This window comes from Porites lutea, chromosome 11, assembly GCF_958299795.1.
Source record: "Porites lutea chromosome 11, jaPorLute2.1, whole genome shotgun sequence".
In the NCBI taxonomy this organism is placed as follows: domain Eukaryota; kingdom Metazoa; phylum Cnidaria; class Anthozoa; order Scleractinia; family Poritidae; genus Porites; species Porites lutea.
In genome coordinates, this window is record NC_133211.1 from 7,003,979 (window position 1) to 7,023,812 (window position 19,834).

The 19,834-nt window shown below is 36.2% G+C and overlaps 2 protein-coding genes and 1 non-coding gene across 3 annotated transcripts; 1 reads left to right on the top strand and 2 right to left on the bottom strand.

Moving 5' to 3' along the window:
- Window positions 1–330: 330 nt before the first annotated feature.
- Window positions 331–12,895, bottom strand: LOC140951499 (lysosomal dipeptide transporter MFSD1-like). The gene is made up of 18 exons (XM_073400757.1): window positions 12,714–12,895; window positions 12,561–12,636; window positions 11,930–11,954; window positions 11,567–11,715; window positions 10,201–10,256; window positions 9,681–9,801; window positions 9,485–9,507; window positions 9,036–9,121; window positions 8,509–8,581; window positions 8,275–8,357; window positions 7,312–7,344; window positions 6,058–6,158; window positions 5,754–5,874; window positions 3,881–4,021; window positions 3,084–3,132; window positions 2,906–2,993; window positions 1,678–1,777; window positions 331–1,081 (listed from the first exon to the last, which is right to left on the bottom strand). The coding sequence occupies exons 1-18, from the start codon at window positions 12,796–12,798 to the stop codon at window positions 941–943; spliced, it is 1,551 nt and encodes a 516-aa protein (XP_073256858.1). The 5' UTR covers window positions 12,799–12,895; the 3' UTR covers window positions 331–940.
- Window positions 12,896–13,014: 119 nt separating this feature from the next.
- On the top strand, window positions 13,015–16,865 carry LOC140951985 (DNA-directed RNA polymerase III subunit RPC9-like). Its single transcript, XM_073401371.1, has 6 exons — window positions 13,015–13,157; window positions 13,271–13,409; window positions 14,824–14,862; window positions 14,971–15,026; window positions 16,205–16,262; window positions 16,419–16,865. The coding sequence occupies exons 1-6, from the start codon at window positions 13,150–13,152 to the stop codon at window positions 16,557–16,559; spliced, it is 441 nt and encodes a 146-aa protein (XP_073257472.1). The 5' UTR covers window positions 13,015–13,149; the 3' UTR covers window positions 16,560–16,865.
- Window positions 16,866–17,931: 1,066 nt separating this feature from the next.
- Trnal-uag (transfer RNA leucine (anticodon UAG)) lies at window positions 17,932–18,013 on the bottom strand. Its single transcript has one exon. It is a non-coding gene; the product is annotated as a tRNA-Leu (tRNA).
- Between the last annotated feature and the right edge of the window lie 1,821 nt (window positions 18,014–19,834).

The window sequence follows — 19,834 nt, forward strand, 5'->3', positions numbered from 1 at the left end:
ATCCCAAACACCAAAATTTCCCTGAAAATCTGGAACCCTTCGTAAAATTTTTTGGGGTGAGGGTTTTATAATCCATTGTCTTAAACATCCTGTAGACAATCAATTGACCCATGATCTGATCTCTATGTTAGCAGTACATGTATGTACTGTGCTACCAAGAGAATTCAAAGAACTTTTAGCATCAGCTTAGAGCTAAACATATACACGTTAGTGACGTAGAAAATGCATGTAATATATTTTTTTGTACAAAAAATTAGATGCCTGGGGACCTCTTCTTGAAAGAGACTCCAGTAATTTATTCTTTAAACATACCATTGCATTTGGGTGGTCGTGTACCAACTGTAATAAAAAATATGGATAAATAATCTGTAGATGACTAATTGAATAGATATGATCTCCAAAGGCTGTGTGGCAGAACAGTCAAAACTCTGGAGTTCCAATCCCAAGGCCCCGAGTCTGCTGACTGAAGCTGTTTCTTGTTAGTCCTGAATTTTAATTAGAATATTATGCCCTTTGCTCAGCATCAAAGCTTTTGTTATTTTGAAACATTTCATTAATATTTTCTAATTTTTCTCTCCAAAAGAGACGGTTCTATTTTTATTAAAATCCTAAATAAATTTAAATATTAACATTCTACAGTAATGTAAATTTCTTTTCATTGTCTTCCTTATTGGAATTTAGAAAAATACTCTGACAAATAATAATGTCAACTTCACATAGAGTTAATCAGCAAAACATTAACTTCCTAGAAAAAAATCATAGTTTTAAGCTAACTCTTGAATCTTTGAATAGAATCTCCTGGTGTGACCATTCAGATAAAGCATCTTCAGTGGTACTATTTTATTTAGTCACAGTTCTAACATTTTTTGTGTCTGTGGGTGAAATCCAGCCTGTAGTATGACCTTTCAAACTAAAACCTCTTTCTTTCTGAGCAGTATGGTTAGTTAATGGATGTTGATGAGTCGTAAAGAAGAGCATCTTTATTGGTGTATCCTGCTGTTGATATGGATCCATAGGTGTTGGCTGGGCTGTTTAGTAGTGCGTTTCCTCTTCTTTGTGGTGGACGATTTAAAATGCCACCCTAAGAGGGTAGGAAAAAAAAAATTAAAAAAAGAATGTCACTAATTCTTTCTATGCCTGACAATCTTAGCACTAACTTCAATTTTCAGTACTAACAAATTATTTATTTATTGTCTCAAAATTGAAATTGCTCTTTAAATAACCTCTGTGCAATGGTCACATTGTTATGGTTAAAATGCAGTTTCTTCATAAGCAATCCATTCAAACACCTAGCCAGGCCTACTTTAGGAAAGACATAACTGTTACTTTTACTTACAATATCAAAGTACACCTGAACAAGAACTAAGTTGTAATTCTGAAATGTTTCATAATAAATAAAAGTGTGGGAAGAACACACTAAAAGAGAGTTTGAAGTTTCAATTTTTTCTGCTGTGAAGTATTCTGTGAACCCATCTGCGGTAGCAAAATTCCAAACTCGCATCTACAAAGTAGACATTTATGATTCATTTTAAACCCCACACTTAGAAAATTTTGTCTACATGGTGATGGGTGTGTTGAGGTTTGCTTGCAAAACTAGCATTGGTTAGTTACAAAAACGATCTTTCACCCTACTTAGATCTTCAGTGATTTGTAATGAAGTGTGATTATATTTCATACCCTTCTCTTGTCATTGATGTTGAGCAAAATTGCCAAGGTAACACATGCAAGAGTGTTAGCTAGGAGAAAGATCATCACATATTTCCATTTGTCTTCAGAGCTATAAAAAAATATAGTAAAAAACAGTGAAAAGTTGGAGATGGGTATTTGCATTCATGCAATAATTATGTGATTGCTCCATATTCATGACAATTTTGTGGTTATTTATTTTTTGAAAAATACATGTCAATGTTGCCCTGAAATTTTGACATTTTAATAATAATAATGATTATTACTATTAATAAATATTTTTATTGTTATTAAATGTTTTTACAACTTGAATGAGTACCACACCATATTAAATATAAAGTGGAGATGGTTTGAAAATAAAATCTACCTCAAAATCAGCCTGGATTTCAGGGTGTTCATTAGCCATTGGAGATCAGGGAATTCTCTGTTTACTATGCATAATTCTCTGTCAAACATTCGGTAGCCTATGACTATTTTATATTCGGATGTGGAGCCTCTTTCAAAATATTCTTCTGTAATGTTACACCTTTCTCCTGCTACTAGAATTCTTAATGAAAACCCTGAGACTTGGGTTTGGTTCTGTATTTTAAGGAAATCAATATAGTTGTCGAAAATTTGAAAAACATGTCAAAACAATGTAAAAAAACTAATTATAAGTTAAGAGGCAGTGGTAACAGGCTCTTGACTGTTAATTGTATGTGGGGACACACATAGGATATAAATAATAAATGGTTAGGGTTGAGGAAACGAACATTCCAGATTTTTCCACAAACCCCCATCCTCAAACCCATAAGAAATCTTTGTATCAACAACTGCATGGCAATTTAAAAACTGTGAAATAGGTACAGGTAGCAGACAGTGTTGACTTGGATACAGCAAAGATAACGGCCAGAGATTTTAAATAAACTGCTAAAAATTAGTGTGCTAGCCTCTGCCTGCAAGCAAGCTCTCCTATTGGATGAGCAAAGTGAGCCGCGTGAGAACGTCTCCTCTCGTGTGCCTCTCGGGAGTGTACTTTTCACGATATCCCCCAAATGGTGAGCTTGTCCGCAGGCTATTAATGTGCTGGCACTGCTAACTCCATCTACAGTATTGTAAAGGGATTTTCCTGTAGCTAAATCATTTACTATGACATAGGAAACTTCCCGCAATTATAAAGATGAACAATGAACAGATGCTCTTTACCAATGAAAGAGAGGACCATTAAGGCCTTACTTACTTTATGAGATCAAGCATTTTTCCTACAATGACATTTGCTATTCCCATGCCTATCATCTGTATGGATGTTGTGAGGCCCAGTGCAGTTCCTTTTAAAAAGAGAGAAATTTAAAGGTAGCTGTTAGCATTGCTAATTGCTTCTAGAACAATATTATATCAGTTTTTTTAAAAAAACTCACCAACAGTTGCCTGGTCCACGATGAGAGGAAAAGATGGCCAAAGAGATGCCTACAGGAAAGCAAGAAAATTACTCTTGCTATTTAATGAAATAGTATGTTAGCAATTATAATAAAGACTAATAAGCGGCATTCAATAACCATATGCTGATGGTGGTTACAGAAAGTATGTTGCTTTCCTGGTCTCCATTGTAACAGGTCATAACACAATAACTGTACATTTAATTCTGAAAATCCCTACGGGGAAAATCACTAGAATATATTATATTGATATTTTGTACTTTCATCAACTTTTCAAAATAACTTAATTAATTTAATTAATAAAATACTCTTTGGAGTATTCATGCAAAAAAATAAACAAGATGCTCACTGTCTGTAAATAAATAAATTTTAAAATAAATATAGAAATAAATACCATTAAATTTGGGCTCTGGTATGTTGATCAGGGATGGAGCTTACTGTATCTTACTACAATTCCTCTTTAATGTAATAATAATCCAACATTGCAAACAGGTGAAGAATTGTTAGGAGGTCAGTTGCCGGTTGTTCAAAAGATGGATAGCGCTATCCACCAGATAAGTCACTTTCCAGTACAGGTATAGTATAAGGAAAACCAATAATTTGTGTTATCCAGTGGATAGAAATTTATCCAGTGAGTAGAGCTATCCCCTCTGAAAAACTGCTGCTAGAATTACATGGTATCCCCGTGGTTTTGAACAGTGCTTACAGTCTTTCTATTTTGTTGGTGGAAATAAAGTTTAGTATTAGAATATCGACCAACAAAATTTTAATGAACTTACTGCAGCCATGGAATAGGCAAACCCAAGCCAAATGGTGCAGATAAGGGGATGAACATGAGGTGCAAAAGCCAGTAACCCATAAACAGGGATTGTAAGCAATGCACAGAGAAGTATAAGGATTCCTCTACGTCCAAAATAATCCTGTAAAAAATGAAAGACACTATCAAACCTCTATTAAGCAGCCACCCTCTACTTAGTGGCCAGTTAAATAAGAATCCCTGTATACAAATTGTCAGAAAATCACTGTATTAAGCAGAATCTCTTCTAAGTGGGTTTGACTTGGCCCTTTCCTGAGAGCGACCCTTAATAGAAGCTGTAAGTAGTTTAAGACGGAATCCATCGAAAATTGTCCCCTGAAAATTGGTTACTCAATTTTCTAATGGATTCCGTCTTATCATGCCTATGTGAGTATGGCAACATAACATTTCACTGTCAACAGAACTAAAGCAGTACTTTGTCAGCAACAAATAAAATATTGGTTTCTTTTTCAATTCAAGTTTAGATAGAGGTTTGTAATTCCAGGGCTTACAGTACCAACAAACCATAATCTTATGAGCAAAAGGTAATCAAATGCATGAAAATTGGACACACATTAACTACAAAATAGCTCCACAGTGGGGAAAAAGGTGAAAAAGAAAAATCAGCGAGCAAAGTATACCAAGCGAGAGCATGGGAAAGGGAAAGGGTGGTGGAGCCTGGAGACATGCCTTTGACGCTGCTGATATGCCCTCCACCAAAACTGTCAATGATATTTCAACACATTAAGTTCTCAACAGATGTTTCTTCACTTTTATAGCTGTGAAATGCAGCACGAGCCTATATATGTCGCTTTTGAAAAAAATATTGTAATGCGCCGGGATGAAATAGAGTGCAACGAGATCTACTTTACTTCAATCGTCAACTGGAGTAACACCAGCTTCTGTGGAGTGAAATAAAGACGTTTCAGAGGTAACTGCACATGATGTTTGACCGGTGAAGAACAGCCAAATAGATCCTAAAGAAGGTCTCTCAATTTTGCAGCAAACAAGTGATCGACCAACCTTGTGAAAAGTATTTTAGCCTACCTAAAAACTGCAAGGACTGACAGGCCATGTATCATCACTGGCAGAAAACAATTGAAAATCTACACATTGCTACAACAAGGAGAACTCTTTCAGGGATTTTACACTGTTTTAAATAATTAATACTCATCCACAATCGCTGTTATCTCCGTACAGTTCTGGTTTACACAATCACAGAACACAAGGTTTAGCTGTATGCAACATGCCCACTTTAAATATATCCACTGGCTTTTGCTGTTTATGACACATTTGGTAGGAACATGATTGCATCTGGAGCTGAGCCTCTTGAATGTTGGTTTGTAACTCAATCACTTTGTTAATGTGACCCTGGTTTATAACAGGGGAGCAAAAAAAGCTCGATATTTTAAATGCTTCTTTTTGTTCTTTCAACAGACCACAGGCACATTTTTCTTTTCTTGGAGCCAAGGGGTATGCGAAAAAACTCGTGAAGAAATTGTTATTGCCTAATTTAATATGCTCATAATCCATGTTTACTGTCTGAAAACACAAAGCTTTCCCAAATTAAAAGAGTGTGTGATTTCATCTGTCGACAGTATGACAAATCCGGCAAACAATGAGACATTTGGCCAATCAGAGCATGATACCAGAATATGGTATCATGGAACAGCGGCATCAAAGGCATGTCTCCAGGCTTTGCCCCTCTTTCACCCTCCCCAGTCCACCACTCAGCTCACTTTGCTTGCCAAATTTTTTTTTGCCGTACACCCTTTCCCCACTGCGGAGCCTGGTCCCACACTCTGTACACCAAGGAAAAGTGTTTTTCTTTGTTTGACACTTTATACACATCTTACCACAAACAGACCCATCAAAGGACCAAAAACCATGGACATCAAATACACACAGCCAGCAATGTATGCAGATTCCTTCTTGGTGAAGTCAAAAGTGTCCCTGTAATTCACATATATGAATTTGCTGCAAAAAGAGAAAAAGTTAATGTTACAAGAAAACAAAGCATTATATTGCTTAAGGCAACTTAAAAAAATAAATAATAAAAATAAAAATGATGATGATGATGTCTTTATTTATAATGATAATGATAATAATAAAGACACATTTTAAAGACAATTTAATTAAAAGAATGAAACATGTTTGTACCTTGCATCTGCAATAAATGGAAAGACTCCAATATAAAAGAACATAAGACAAAAAGCCAGAAGCCAATACGTAGAGGAAAAGTGCTTGATGTCTGCAATTCTCTGAAAATTAATAACAATTGAAAATATCTAATAAAATAAAATAAAATAATATAATATATTTTTAATGAGGCAGGTACAAAAGTCGGACCGGATCAACTCGGACCTCCAGTCCAGGTCGGATCAACTCGGATCGACTCGGACCAACTCGGATCGATAAAAAAAATAAAAATAAAATAAAATTGGACTCGGATCAACTCGGATCATAAAAAAAAACAACTCGGATTATAAAAAGAAAAATAATATCAGTCGGTATCACTTAACTTTCACCTGCCATTTTTTTTTTCTCACGAACTCGTGGTTGCGTAAATTAATTTTATTTTTATTTTTATTAATTTTAATGATACACTAGTGAGCAGCACACATACACTTCCAGTGAACATTTTTAACTTGGAAGGAGGAGAAATCATGCTCGCCCGGGACAACGAAAATTTCCGTACCCCAGGTGAGAATTGAACTCACGACCCTCCGAATACTATATGTTTATCGGACGTTCCAACCACTGAACGGGAGGGTTGCGAGTTCGATTCTTGCCTGGCGCATGGAAATTTCCCTTGTCCAGGGCGAGCATGGTTTCTCCTCCTTCCAAGTTGAAAATGTTCACTGGAAATGTATGTGTGCTGCTCACTAGTGTATCATTAAAATTAAGTTTCAGAAGTCCTGCAGAAAAAAAAAAACAAACAGGAACAAACAAACAAACACTCTTCGGTAACTATCTAAATGCGATCAACAGACCAGACTTTTGATGCTTTTCTCATAAATAATTCAGTAGTCTAATAAATAAGCAAATATATACGTTCTAGGCGACTGAAACTATCATTTCTTTACTGTCGAACCACAACCATGAGTTTATAACATGATCCAAGAGGAACTGGCACCAGTAAAACAAATGGCGCCTGAAAGCCACGGAGAAAAAAAGGATGATCTGGCCTTTTTTACCCTCCAAATAGGTTAAACTTTCAGTTTTGCTGATTTAATTTAATTTTTTTGATTGCTCCGAGTTGATCTGAGTCAAATTTTATTTTATTTTTATTTTTTTATTTGATCCGAGTTGGTCCGAGTCGATGCGAGTTGATCCGACCCGGACTGGCGGTCCGAGTTGATCCGGTCCGACTTTTGTACCTGCCTTTTTTAATGTCTATACTAAGTTACTTACCACCTTTTTGGAATCAATTTTCATCTCTGTTGTCTACAAGAAAAAGCAAGATAAAGTAGATAAGTATAATTTTTGGGCTCTTGTGTGGCAGCAATTTAGTCTAAATGATAAGTGATAATTTCTACAGTGAGTAAAACTGTTTTCTCTTGCTGGGAATCACTTAATTTTTTTGGGACCTTAAGCAAATTGCATGCAATAATGTTTCTCAAGATCAAAAATTTGTACAACAAGCACGTTCTTACAGCGGCATTCAGTCTCCCTTGCTTGGAGATTAGATCGAGAACTGAGCTGGTGATTATTTCTACACAAAACAGCATTTACTCGCTGAAGGTTTTTTACTTCCTACTTTATTGACGTCGATACTTTTTATTTATTTCTGAATTGATTTTTTGTATGCGTGTTTTAGCGACGACCAGAAATACCTCTGTTGTTGTAGGCTATACGCATGTATAAATACACGAAAATTCAAGGGCCTTGATTCCAGAGAAATTACATCATTTCCAGAGATCAAGAAAGTGATTTATGTGGCACGTCATTTCTATCATCACCGAAAATAAACTGCATGCTCATCACAAGATCAATTTGCATACAATGAAAGTTTACAACACTCAACCATCACAGTTTTGCTAATTAAGATTCTTATTTTCTTACGACCACTCAGTAGTGTTCACTTGTTCCAAAGTAATCAACGCTTCCAAGCGATAGAATTCATGGACTGACACATTTCAGGAAAGCTCTAAAGTTACTCTTTCCTAAGCTTTCTTCGCAAAATATGCATAGCTTCGATCATGCAACGATTCTTAGTCCCAGTTTCCACGGTCTCCGTTAGGAACGCCTGGCACAGCGACCCCCCTTTTGCATCCTAAATACAACAAAAAACTTATTGCAGATTACGAGTCTCGCTGCTTATGAAAGTGAGACTAAAGAAAGTAATGATCTACGAATCATAATTTATGAGAATACCCTATTCAGTTGCTTCAATCCAGTAACATCCAGAAATGATGCCACTACTGCACAAAAAACTCCAAATCCACACAAAATAGCCCCTGTAAAATGACAAAAATCTCTCATGGATTAAATGTTCTAATAATTAACATTCAGGATAAATCTCAAGGTAAAAACATATGAATATAATAACCTTCTAATTACAAAAAAATTGGTTGGACAAATTCGCTATAAAAAGAATGAATTCAATACCTGCCCATAACGTTAATTGAAGACCATGCCTTTCTTCAAATCGTTCTGTCAGAAAAAAGTTTAACACACTACCCTGCAAAAAATTAATAATATTATGATGATATTGATGATAATAATAATAATAATTTTTATGATTATGATGATTTAATAATTTTGTTAGATAATCACTTACAGTATCATAGAGGTACTATCTAATATAGGTAAATGGTTGGCAAAGTTCTTTTTTCAATTCCCTACTAGTAGAGTTCTCTCTGAATTTTTCAGAATCATTTAGTTAAAAAAAGTTTTACCAAGTTAAAATTTACATTTACCTTAAAAAATGTTACTAACTAAAAGGTAATAATTGTAGCATTTCACACGGTGACAAAAGGTGGAACAGTAAAAATTGCCTGTGGGGATGTTAGAGAAAGGTAATATTATTGGGAATTGGGGGAGCTTCCTTTCTTTTTCTGCTCCAACACCCCTCTCCATGGGTAATTTGTATTCTCCATAGATTTCAGTCACCATATGACTATGTGGCAACTTACAAGTCTGGAAAATGCCAAAATGCATCCAAAAGCAAAGGCAAGCTCCTTTCCTTTGAACCACATAGCACAAATCCTATTTTGAACAACTGAGGGTAAAAAAAACATGATTTGCAAACTGCCATTGATAGCTACTTTCCATTCTAGACGGTTCGTGGGCAAAACCAAATTAAAGTTGTTAAAAATTATTAGCATTAGTGCGTCAGTTTAACAAAGTTCAACAATCACTTTTGTTTTTTTTTTGATGTTCCCAATCCCCCTTTATCAAAGCTGGGATATGACCTAAATACCAAAATTAATGAGCGATAATTGAAAAGTTCAGTAATGTCAATCATCAATGATACAGGGAGGCGGATGGGTCCAATAATACAGAGTGAAAAAGGATGAAAGTTCACTGTGTTTCTTGTGATAAAAATGTTAGTGAGAGCAAACTTGTCTGGCACTGTACTTACTTGTTAATGCACCATTTCCAGATCTATGGAGAAAAAAAAAAGAAAGCAAGCAGAAGTTGTTCTAGATTTCAAAATCATTAACAGTAACAGAAATAAATAGATTTTACTCAATACTACAATAACATGTATTTGAAGCTGTGTGTAATCAGTAAGCAATATTTTAATACACAGGCACTTGTATAATAGTCAAACTTACCCAAACATAATTCTCCCCAGCAGAAAAAGAGGAAACATTGCTGCCCCTCCTTTGAAGTACAGGCCAACCGCAAACACAGATGTACCAGCCAAACACATAAATGAAAACAGTAAGGCACCAACTAACATAAAAAAAAACAATTCAGAAAATGCACAAATATTGAGTGAGAAATATTTTACCTTCCACTTCACTACACACAGCGCCAATTAAAATTATTAATCTAGCCCTGGGTTGTTGATGATAGCCCCAAGAATTTCTCGTAAGATGATCACACACATATTGGAGGGCTTAAAGCAATCTGCTTATAATATAAAGGTGGGGAAAATTATAGTTTTATCTATTTCGTCCACTGAAGAATTCTGCAGTTTGAAGTAGACTAAACCTGCCCCCTTGTGATTTCATCCATATTACAGCTGTATGCCATGTAAGACCACATAATGATAAATCAAGGAAAGATCCAGAAGATTGACCGAACAAATCTAACACGCTATATACTTATTTGAAAGGGGAAGCTACTCACTTGGATTTCCCAGTTTATCAATCAGAAAACCAGCAAGGATTACAACTATTGCGTTCCTGAAATTAAAAAAAAGGGAATGAAATAAAAGGCAAATATTCATCAGCCATCTTGACTGTACAGGTTTGGTCAATAAGCAGGAATAATATTATAAGGCCAGAAAGAAACCTCAATTGATCCAAGACGGACCAATTGAGGTTTCTGGGTATATGACTACCTTCCCCTCCCCTAAGTCAACATTAACACCTACTTCTCACTTAGGGCAAAATTGTGACTTAGCGGAGGGGTAGGTGGTCAGTTACCCAGAAGTTACCTGAATAATTAATTCACAAAGTCTTCTTTTGCAGAACAAAGTATGAAATCCTGAGCAGGCAAAATATGCAAGATAGACCCTTCTTGCATGCTCAAAGCCAATCAGAACATAAGATTTGTTTCATCTTGCTTGCTCACAGGGCCAGCCATATAACTAACATGGTTACTTCCAGATCAAATGCTGCGACTGCCAGGTTACTTAATTTGGTGAAACCGGCAGAAACCTTAGCACGTGATGGACCAAACACAAAACGATGAGAAATGGTGACATCAACAATCACATTACTGAGCACCATTTACAGATAAAACATCAAATCGCCTGGGACTCTGTGACATGTGTTACGTATTCTACAAACTACTATCAACGACTCACTTTAGAAAGCTGGTTTACTAACTTAGAACAAACACCACTGAATCGTAATCAACAGTTACCGGCACCGTACAAACAACTTATTGACGGAATCAAGCAAAACTAACCATGAGAGAACAACTGGACAACTGACAATTTGACTAACAATAAACAAATGTTTGACTGTGATAATAGACAGATCGAAATGCACCCATGACATTACGAGTCTTCATAGCCAATAACATCGTGGCTTAACCAACAGACAGCCAATAACATCATGACTTAATTGACCAATCAGGTCAATCACCAGAGTTTAATACCATCAACTGATGTGATACAACTAACTTTGACTCTGAAGATGACTACCACACAGATTGTTGAAACATCAGTCACTGTACTCAACAACAACAGTCCTATTAACCCTTTAAGTCCCAATAGTGACCAAGATCAAATTTCTCCAAACAATATCCATACACTCTCAAGAGATAAGTTATGAGAATTAATAAAATGATCACCAAAGAGAAAATGACTTGATCTATTATCAAATTCTCTCAACTCATTCTTTAAGGAAATGTATAGAGATCAGTTTGGAGAATTTGTATGTGGATACTTGGGGCTTAAAGGGTTAAGGACTAAGTTCACCCGGACGATCACACTCAACCTACTTATGATTACTTCCCTCTTGAACCATTCAATTTAGTTACTTACGTCCAAGCATAGATGGAATACAGTAGATTGTACTGTGTTTCAGTTAATCCCAAGCCACTGGTGCAGTTGGTGCCATTGCTGTGCAAACCCGAGGTTGGCTTGCCATCAATGGTGGTACAGTTGTGCATCGTTTCGTTAGGGTGTAGTTGCTATTACAAAGAAGCAGAAAGGTGTTGAGAAATTATTAATGATGGGTAGCTTCTTAATTAATCTCCAGTTGCCTTTCTAGACTAATGGCAACAAATGACTGATAAACAGATTTCTAAAATATGGGAGTACTATCAAAAAATGAACGCTTTGCAAAATTTTCAGCTTTTTATCATAAGCTGCAGTTTCTGCCAAAAAATTATCAAAAGCACTTACTGTGGTGAAGGTATCCTGTAAGACACTGCAAAATAAGATAATGTACTATTACCATAGATAAAATTAATGTAATGTGCATTATGCACACAGTTAATGACAATCACAATCAGTGTAAATTTCAGTAATTTGCACCTGTTTCTAACCTGAGATCAGGCTCAATTTTAGCAACTTTCATGCATTCTCTCTTATGCGGCCGCACAAAATACAGCTTTCTGTTTGTTTCGGCTTGCCTGTTAGAATTGCTTTGTATTTAACTTTAACTTTCACTTTAACTTTATTATTCCATCGCTCATATAGTACAAACTCAGTAAAGCCAAAGCCAGGGGCCTATATGGCCTGTGGTCAGAATGACAGAAATTATTTTATGTAGAAATGAAGACTGTAGGCTAAACTACCAATCTAAAACAAGATACAAAACTGAAATTGCCAAGCAAAACTAAAATGGAAGTGGAGCCTTCATCTCTAGTTAACTTGACTCTTAATTTCTAGTTGTCAACACATACAAACTAAAGTATTCATGTCTTCCATCCTCACAAACAGACGTCACATATATGTTATATATGGATAATATAAATTGTATAAATTGAAAAATTAAAATCAAAGAGGGAGTTTCATGTAAAAATGACTTTACCTTGGCATATCAAAACAAAAGTAAGAACCAAACGTCATCATACATGTAAAGATTAGCAGCACAAAACGAAAAGGCCCTGAAAAAGGGAAATTTATGAGGACATCAGAACGTTTCTTGGAAACCTTCAAACCCAAACCACAACCAAAACACAACCTCTGCTTGCGTGCAAGCAGCTTTCTCTGCGACCTTGCAAGAATCGTGTAACATTAGGATCGAGATCATTTTTTTCGTTCGCCATCTTTCCTTGAACAGGAAACGCCAGAAATATGATATCCTACGTTAAAAATACAGAAAAAAACATTTTAACCTCTGCTGGCGTGGAGACAGCCTTCTCTTTGACCTGGAAAAATTGGGTCAAGATAATCGTCACGTCCTCCGTCGTCCATCTTGACTTCCTGATCCTGATCCTGGGGGAGAAAGACTGGTAAGAGCTTAGTAACCAGGTCACTTTTAAAATGGCGGCCTTCATGCATGCTTTTCTTCTTTCTTGGACAACGATAACTTCACCATTTTTTTGAAGTTTCAGTTCAGACAAGAAGAAATGAGCTTGTCAAGTTTATTTTAATGATCCTTCGAAGAGGCTAAAGAAATGGAAGTGTAAGAGAAAAATCAGTAGTTTTGCTAGGATTGTATGAAGCTTCCAACGTTTCGTTTCATGTGGTATATATACCAGACCAAAAAGCATTTTTTTGTGTTATCCATTTTTTTAGACTTAATGAGAAAGCTTCTATGTTGAGTAATTATGAGGTGTTCCAGCTGTTACAGGAAACAGAAAATCAAACTAAGGGGGGCAATCCAAAGAAGAGGCAGGCAAAACACCTCGTCAACTTGTCGACAATATGCTATGAGGTTAGTTTGAGCAGGGAAGTCCAAGATGTGCTTCCTAAAGTGATAGTGAGAAGGGTAGTGGAAAGTTTAGCCAAAAAACGGAGATTATAAGGTAAACTGGTTATCACCCCTCCCCAACCACACCCCCAAAAATAATCCTTAGTAATGAGTAATGAAGGGGAAGGGTGGGGTCCCTTGTGTATAGGTTAGGGCTATCAGAAAGGTTTGAAATTGACGGCTGAGTTGTCAAAGTAAGTGGCCAGTCCAGGGATATTTTATTTAAAAAATGCCATCCATAAAGAAATGCCAGGCAGAATAGGCGGCCGATACTAACCAAGTAGGCACTGATTTTTGCCACTATAAAGCATTATGATATTTAAGTGTAAATAAGGGCTATGGAAGGGAAGTACCCGTCTTTATGGGTCCTGACCTATGATGCAGTATTGCAGTCACCCAGCTTATTACCTGCAAAGCTAATAAAATATAGAAACACATCATTTGCATTTTACATGTATTTTTACATAATTTCAAATGCACAATTGGAAGAACACCAACTTCTAAGGCTTATTTTACTCTATAGGAGATTTTTTGGTTGCAGTATGTTTCCTGATTTATATCATTCAGATTTGCAGTTGTTTACACGCAAAAATTAATCCAAGAAAATTCATTCAGATGCAAAGTATTCACGGTAGATTTGGTATTTAAAATTTCTGGAGACATGACCAAACCCTACTTTTGGTCAAGCATATGAGTGTGGATGGTAGAACAGATCTGGTATTAAAATGTTTTAGTTTCCTACCCTAGTATCTCAGCTAGCCTGGGAGGCTGAGAGTTGATTCTGTATAACAGTTATTTCTGTGAACTAAATAACTATCAAGTGGCAAAATTATTGATAGACTGTCTCTGGCATGTTTTTAAAACAGCTGTACCACCACCAAACATTTTTTTCGACTCATTGGTAGTTGCTTGTGTATTAATATTTTATTTTTGAATAGGGCTGTCATTAATTTTTAGAGCAGCCATAGCAAATGAAGATTCACCCGTAACATCTCCCTAAAACTTTATAGTGTCACCTTTAGCTTCTCACTTTGATCACCCGTAAAATCAAGTAAGCTCAGCTGTAACAGGTGTTATGGGTTATGGCTCTTAATGACAGCTCTGCAAAAGTAAGTGTTTAAATTCTGTTGGTTTTGTGTGGTTGTTAGAGTAATCTGCCTTTGCTACATCTTCGCTTCACATCACAGTGGTCACAATGTCAAAAATGAGCAAAGATGTGGTGGGTTTCAGCAAGATCTGAAAAATGGCCTTAGCCATGCAGGTCCAATTAAATCTATGAGTGCTATACCAAACCAGACATCTTTGTTGCATCCTCCTTTATCTGCAACTTTTGCTAGTGAGGTTTGCTGACTATGGTCCTGTTTCCTTTCTTTCACAGGCTCGAAAGCATTTAGAAAAGACTCCTTGCAAGAGTCAGGTGTGAAAAAAAGCTTGAATACTTTCTGGATATTTTGTAACTTTCAAGATAAAGACTACTTTTCGGGATTACATATTGTATTAAGGTTTTCCTTGGCTTCTTCCTCAGAGTCCAGAGATAATTGAAGACTTTTTGAAAGCCATGGAGCCATTTAAATTAACAAAGTTTGTATAAATCTTTATAAAATATCCACTGATGTGTGTTTTATTATCCCTTAATAACACCAAGATGTTTGATAAAATATTGCCAAAGGTGTCATATTTATCATTTATATGTTAAAGTTGTTTCCCCTGATATTCCATACAAAGGTAAATAACTGGGTCCAGTTGTTCAAAGGCGGATTAGCGTTAACCTGAGGTTAAATTTTAATCTGGCTTTCTTTTTCTTTTATTCAATGGCTTTGAAGGCCAAAGCCAGGGAAAAGTGCCCTGGGAATGAGGTTGCAGCTGGACTAAAAGCAATTTCTTGGATAATCTTCTCTGTTCTTTTAAGATGATCATCCAATCATAATATTGTAGACAAAAAGAATTAAACTGAATTTCCTTTTAACCTTTCAAATTTGAATTCAAATTTCGCACTTACCCTGGGTTATCTTAACCCAGCTTTGAACAATTTGGCCCATGACAAAATAGTTCAGTCCACTGCATACTAATGTACAATACCCTTGCATCTAAAACTTTCTTCCCTGAGGACCACTACTTAATAGACAGGTATTAGCTGGCTACTTTTCATTATTAGACAACAACAATCTATTTAAAGAGGCCATTGCAATGGGTGATAAAAGATGGGAAGTATGGGCAACAGCATCTTAGGAATGAGAATGATGTAATCAGGTGTGGATCTAGGATAAATTCTGATCAATTCTCTAAATGAGCGCCGAAGGTGCAAGCTTCTAGGGGGGTCCAGGGGGGTCCCTAGAGTCCCCTTTACTGGGTTTCTGAGTCATTCAGACAGGATATTGGCCAGTTTCATTCTTCTTGGATGAAACCTTGTCTAAACCATTTTCCAGATGTAAACATGTCAAGTTTTTTTTATTAAAAAATATATCAATTATGAAAAATCAGATCAATTTCTGCAAAACGTTGGAAACGGGTGTGTGGGAGCTGTGCCTGGTAATCTTGCGCGGGAGAGGCTACTCTCTTATATTTTAGAATTGTGTGAAGGAGGTAATATTGCTGATCATGTCACCTTTAGTAAGATTTTTGTTTTCAGTCAATTTACAGTCATTGTCTTTCAATTGTTTTAGTCTGCAGTCTACAAAATATGGCATTTAATGTCACACACCAAATTTCTTGTGCTTTGAAAAGTTTATTTCAAATCCCTTTTATTCTGTTTTTAACAGAGCTGAGAAGCTTCAGCTGTTGAACTTGAGGCCAACTACACCGGTGGAAATCCAGCTGGTAATTTGTTAGCATGTTTATGTTTCTTAATGACTTTTTTAAGTGACTGAGACTTTATTGGCTTCTAGGCTGTCTTTCCTCTCTTTTATATTTCATAAAGTGGACTTAAATAATTTGTGAGTGTTTTAAAAATGTTGCTTGATTATTATTCGTTAGATTATCGAAGACAGCGAAGAGCGTCTGAAGACTGATCAAGAAATTGAGGAACTTTTGAATGTAATTGCAACAAAGCTTCCTGACATTCATGAAGAAACAATGAACAGTAAACATGATGATGAAGATGAAATGTCATCATAAAATTAATGTACAAACAGATGTATTAATTACTGATATAAATTTCAATATGGGTATGATTTTAAACATATGTAAAGATTGTAAACATTACCTTTTTTTCAACTTGTTGTCATTGTCTAGGGCTAGTGTAGACTTATTTTAAATGGTGGCTTAATTGATAATAATTGTCATAAATTAAGACACCAAGGGCATAAGTCATCTTGTCACCTAGTTAGCTCACAAACATACTGGAAAATGTGATCTCCAGAAAAATCTAGAACTTTCCTCAAACCATAACCAGAAATTATTAAATTATTTATACCAACCATATAGCATTATTTGTAAAACTCAATTAGAGTTATGCATAAAGTACTGGTTGGACCACTAGCATAAATTTTTTGGGTAACAAATGCCAGTTTCAAGAGCTTTAGAGAATCTACATTTTCTTTGGATTAGATACAAATGGAACTTGCAAGGATAAAATTTAAAACAAAATGTATTACCATATGTGCAGTATGAAAACATCATATCACATTGCTATTATTGTTGTGATAATCATCATCATCATTATTATCATCACCATTGCTGTGATTTTGAGCATTATTTCAGTCATGGAGGAAACCCTGTTGGGTGTGGGACGGGGGACTGAACACAAAGATCGGTTCTAGAATATCGTAAGAGTAAGGTAAGAAGGAAGGAGGGTAGGAAGGAGAATTTGATCTTTTATTTATTTTGTTTATTTCTCCCTTACTTCTAGTCTGCTACACAGCTGTCTTTAGAGTCGTCAAGGAACGCTTCTCCCCCACTACCTTACTCAAAACCTTTACAGTCAAACCTCTTTAATACAGACACCAAAGGGACAGAACTAAGCGTCCGCTTTACAGAGGTGTCCGTATTATAGAGGTAGGGAATGAAGTATTTTTGCATTTCTGGGACCAAACGAACTCTCCGTAATAGAGAGGTGTCCGTATCATAGAGGTGTCTGTAAGGAGAGGTTAGACTGTACCCAGTACTCCAGGACATACATAGGCAGGCCCACGCGAGCGGCGCGCGAGTTAGCCGATTCCTTTGTGGAAGTTCTATTGTCATTTCTCCTCAGCGGTCAGAATGTACTTAGAATTTCCTGATTAAAAAGTTGGTACGAATGAAAGACAATTTTTAGCTACCATCTGCACTTGTTAAAAGTACACCCGCGCGATTACCACGCACCTGATACGAGTCGAATGATTTTCGCGTTCATCCGCGTGTATTTTTCAATAATAATTTACTCCACAATTGCCGCCTGCAAACTATCTTTCTAATAAGCAATAATTTTAAAAGGGGACTGTGTTTCTAAAAAAGTTTTAAAAAAACAATGTCAATTAATGTTTGTTAAGTTTAGAAAAAAAAATAGTAGTGGCAGCGGTGGGATTCGAACCCACGCCATCGAAATGACTGGTGCCTAAAACCAGCGCCTTAGACCACTCGGCCACGCTACCGTACATAGTCTGAGGCGTTGAAAATACTAATAATAAATAATATACTGGTTGAGTGATGGTAAGAAGTCACAAGTGGTGGTAAATTTAAACAAGGAAATAAGGTTTAAAATATTACAATTTCATTATTGGTTGAATTTTCCCTTAATTGAGCCAAAAAAACAATGCACATATCTGCAATATACAATACTATACAATAGTTTAGGTTATTTTCCCCTTTAAAGCTTACCCCCCGGCCGGAAGCATCCCGAAACTAAGAACGGTAGGCCTCTCACACTTATTTACTTGGGTCATTCTCTCACGATGTTGTAACAATGCTGACAATGATTTTTCCAGATTTTTTCGCATTCATAAAATTTATTCTCACGGTAGTAAACATACACGACTGTCTGAGAGTGTGTGAGTGGCATTTTATAGGGTAGGGACAAGTTACAATTTCTCTCTTCTTTCCCCACTCCGATGAAAAAGGTCTAAACTGGCAGTGTGCGCTTCTCTTGGTTCTAGGATTTTTTAAAATTGATTATGAGGAATAAAATTTCTTTTACCAGCTAGCAAGATAACTTTTAAACAGGTTCACCAAGAATGAATGCTCTGATTGTACAAAACACCAGAAAAAATTTTTGTTAACTACCCAACCACCACCTCCCTCCCCACCCCTGATGATTCAGCAAGCTCAGGAAATATAATATATAATAATAGTTGTTGTAAAATATTAGTACTGGTTGTTTATAAGTAGAAGATACACATTTGTAAGGGCATGTCTGAATTGTAAATCATCGCTTGCAAGGCAGGTGCAAGGGTGAGTGAATAGCAGAGGGAGGGGATCCCTCTTCCCTTTTTCTTTCACTCCCCTGCCTTCTTGTTTCCTCCTAACCTATTGTGCAGAACAATTCATTTCTAATACAGCAAACCCTAATACAGCAAACACCCGCTAATAAAAACCTACTCTTTTTGGAGTCTGGCAAAATAGGTTCTTGTATTTTGGGGTACTTATTGGCAGTTTAGGCTAAGTAGGTTTTTTAATTAGTATTATTAATTTTTATGAAGGGGATAATAGATTGCCGATTACCAGAAAAATATATAAACTTTTTATTTAGTCAAAATTTTATTATTATAACCCTAACAAAACTGATTACCAAATTTGTATACAGATTAGTACAGTATGTTCTTGTTATACTAAAATTTACCACTCAAAGTTACACTCCTTAATTGTTAAATTAATTATCATAATTTAATAATGTAACCCACATATAAGAACCTGCTTGATTTTGTTTGGCTAAACAGGTTCTTATATTTTTGGATATTAAACCGCCAAATGTCTGCCAGGAAGTTCCTAATCCACAGTTTCTTATTAGTGGGTGTTTGCTGTACCAACGTGCATATTCTCCAGTCATTGTATGGTGATCATTCACCCCCCCACCTCCTTTGGCTTCTCCCTCACTTTCGTGCAGGAGACATCTCAAACCCTTATACCAACGTGCATATTCTCCAATCTGTATGGTGATCATTCACACCCCGCCCATAACCTTCTTTGCAGAACAAGACATCATGTATTACTTCCTGATCTCACACAAAATTTATACACTTTTTTCCAGCTTTTTTCTATTGGCTATCAATAAAGGGGACACTTCTCTTAGACATTGTTCTGGTCCCATTGAGTTGACTGTTTTGTACTACCAGGCAAAACTCAACCATTTTCAAACGTTCTTACATATGCAGGGGTTTTCAAGGGGGGAGGGTTAGTTATTGGTGAGCCCTGGGAAGGGATGGGAAATTTCACCCCTCTTTGGAAAGGTATTCACAAGGTAGAGTATACGATAGAAA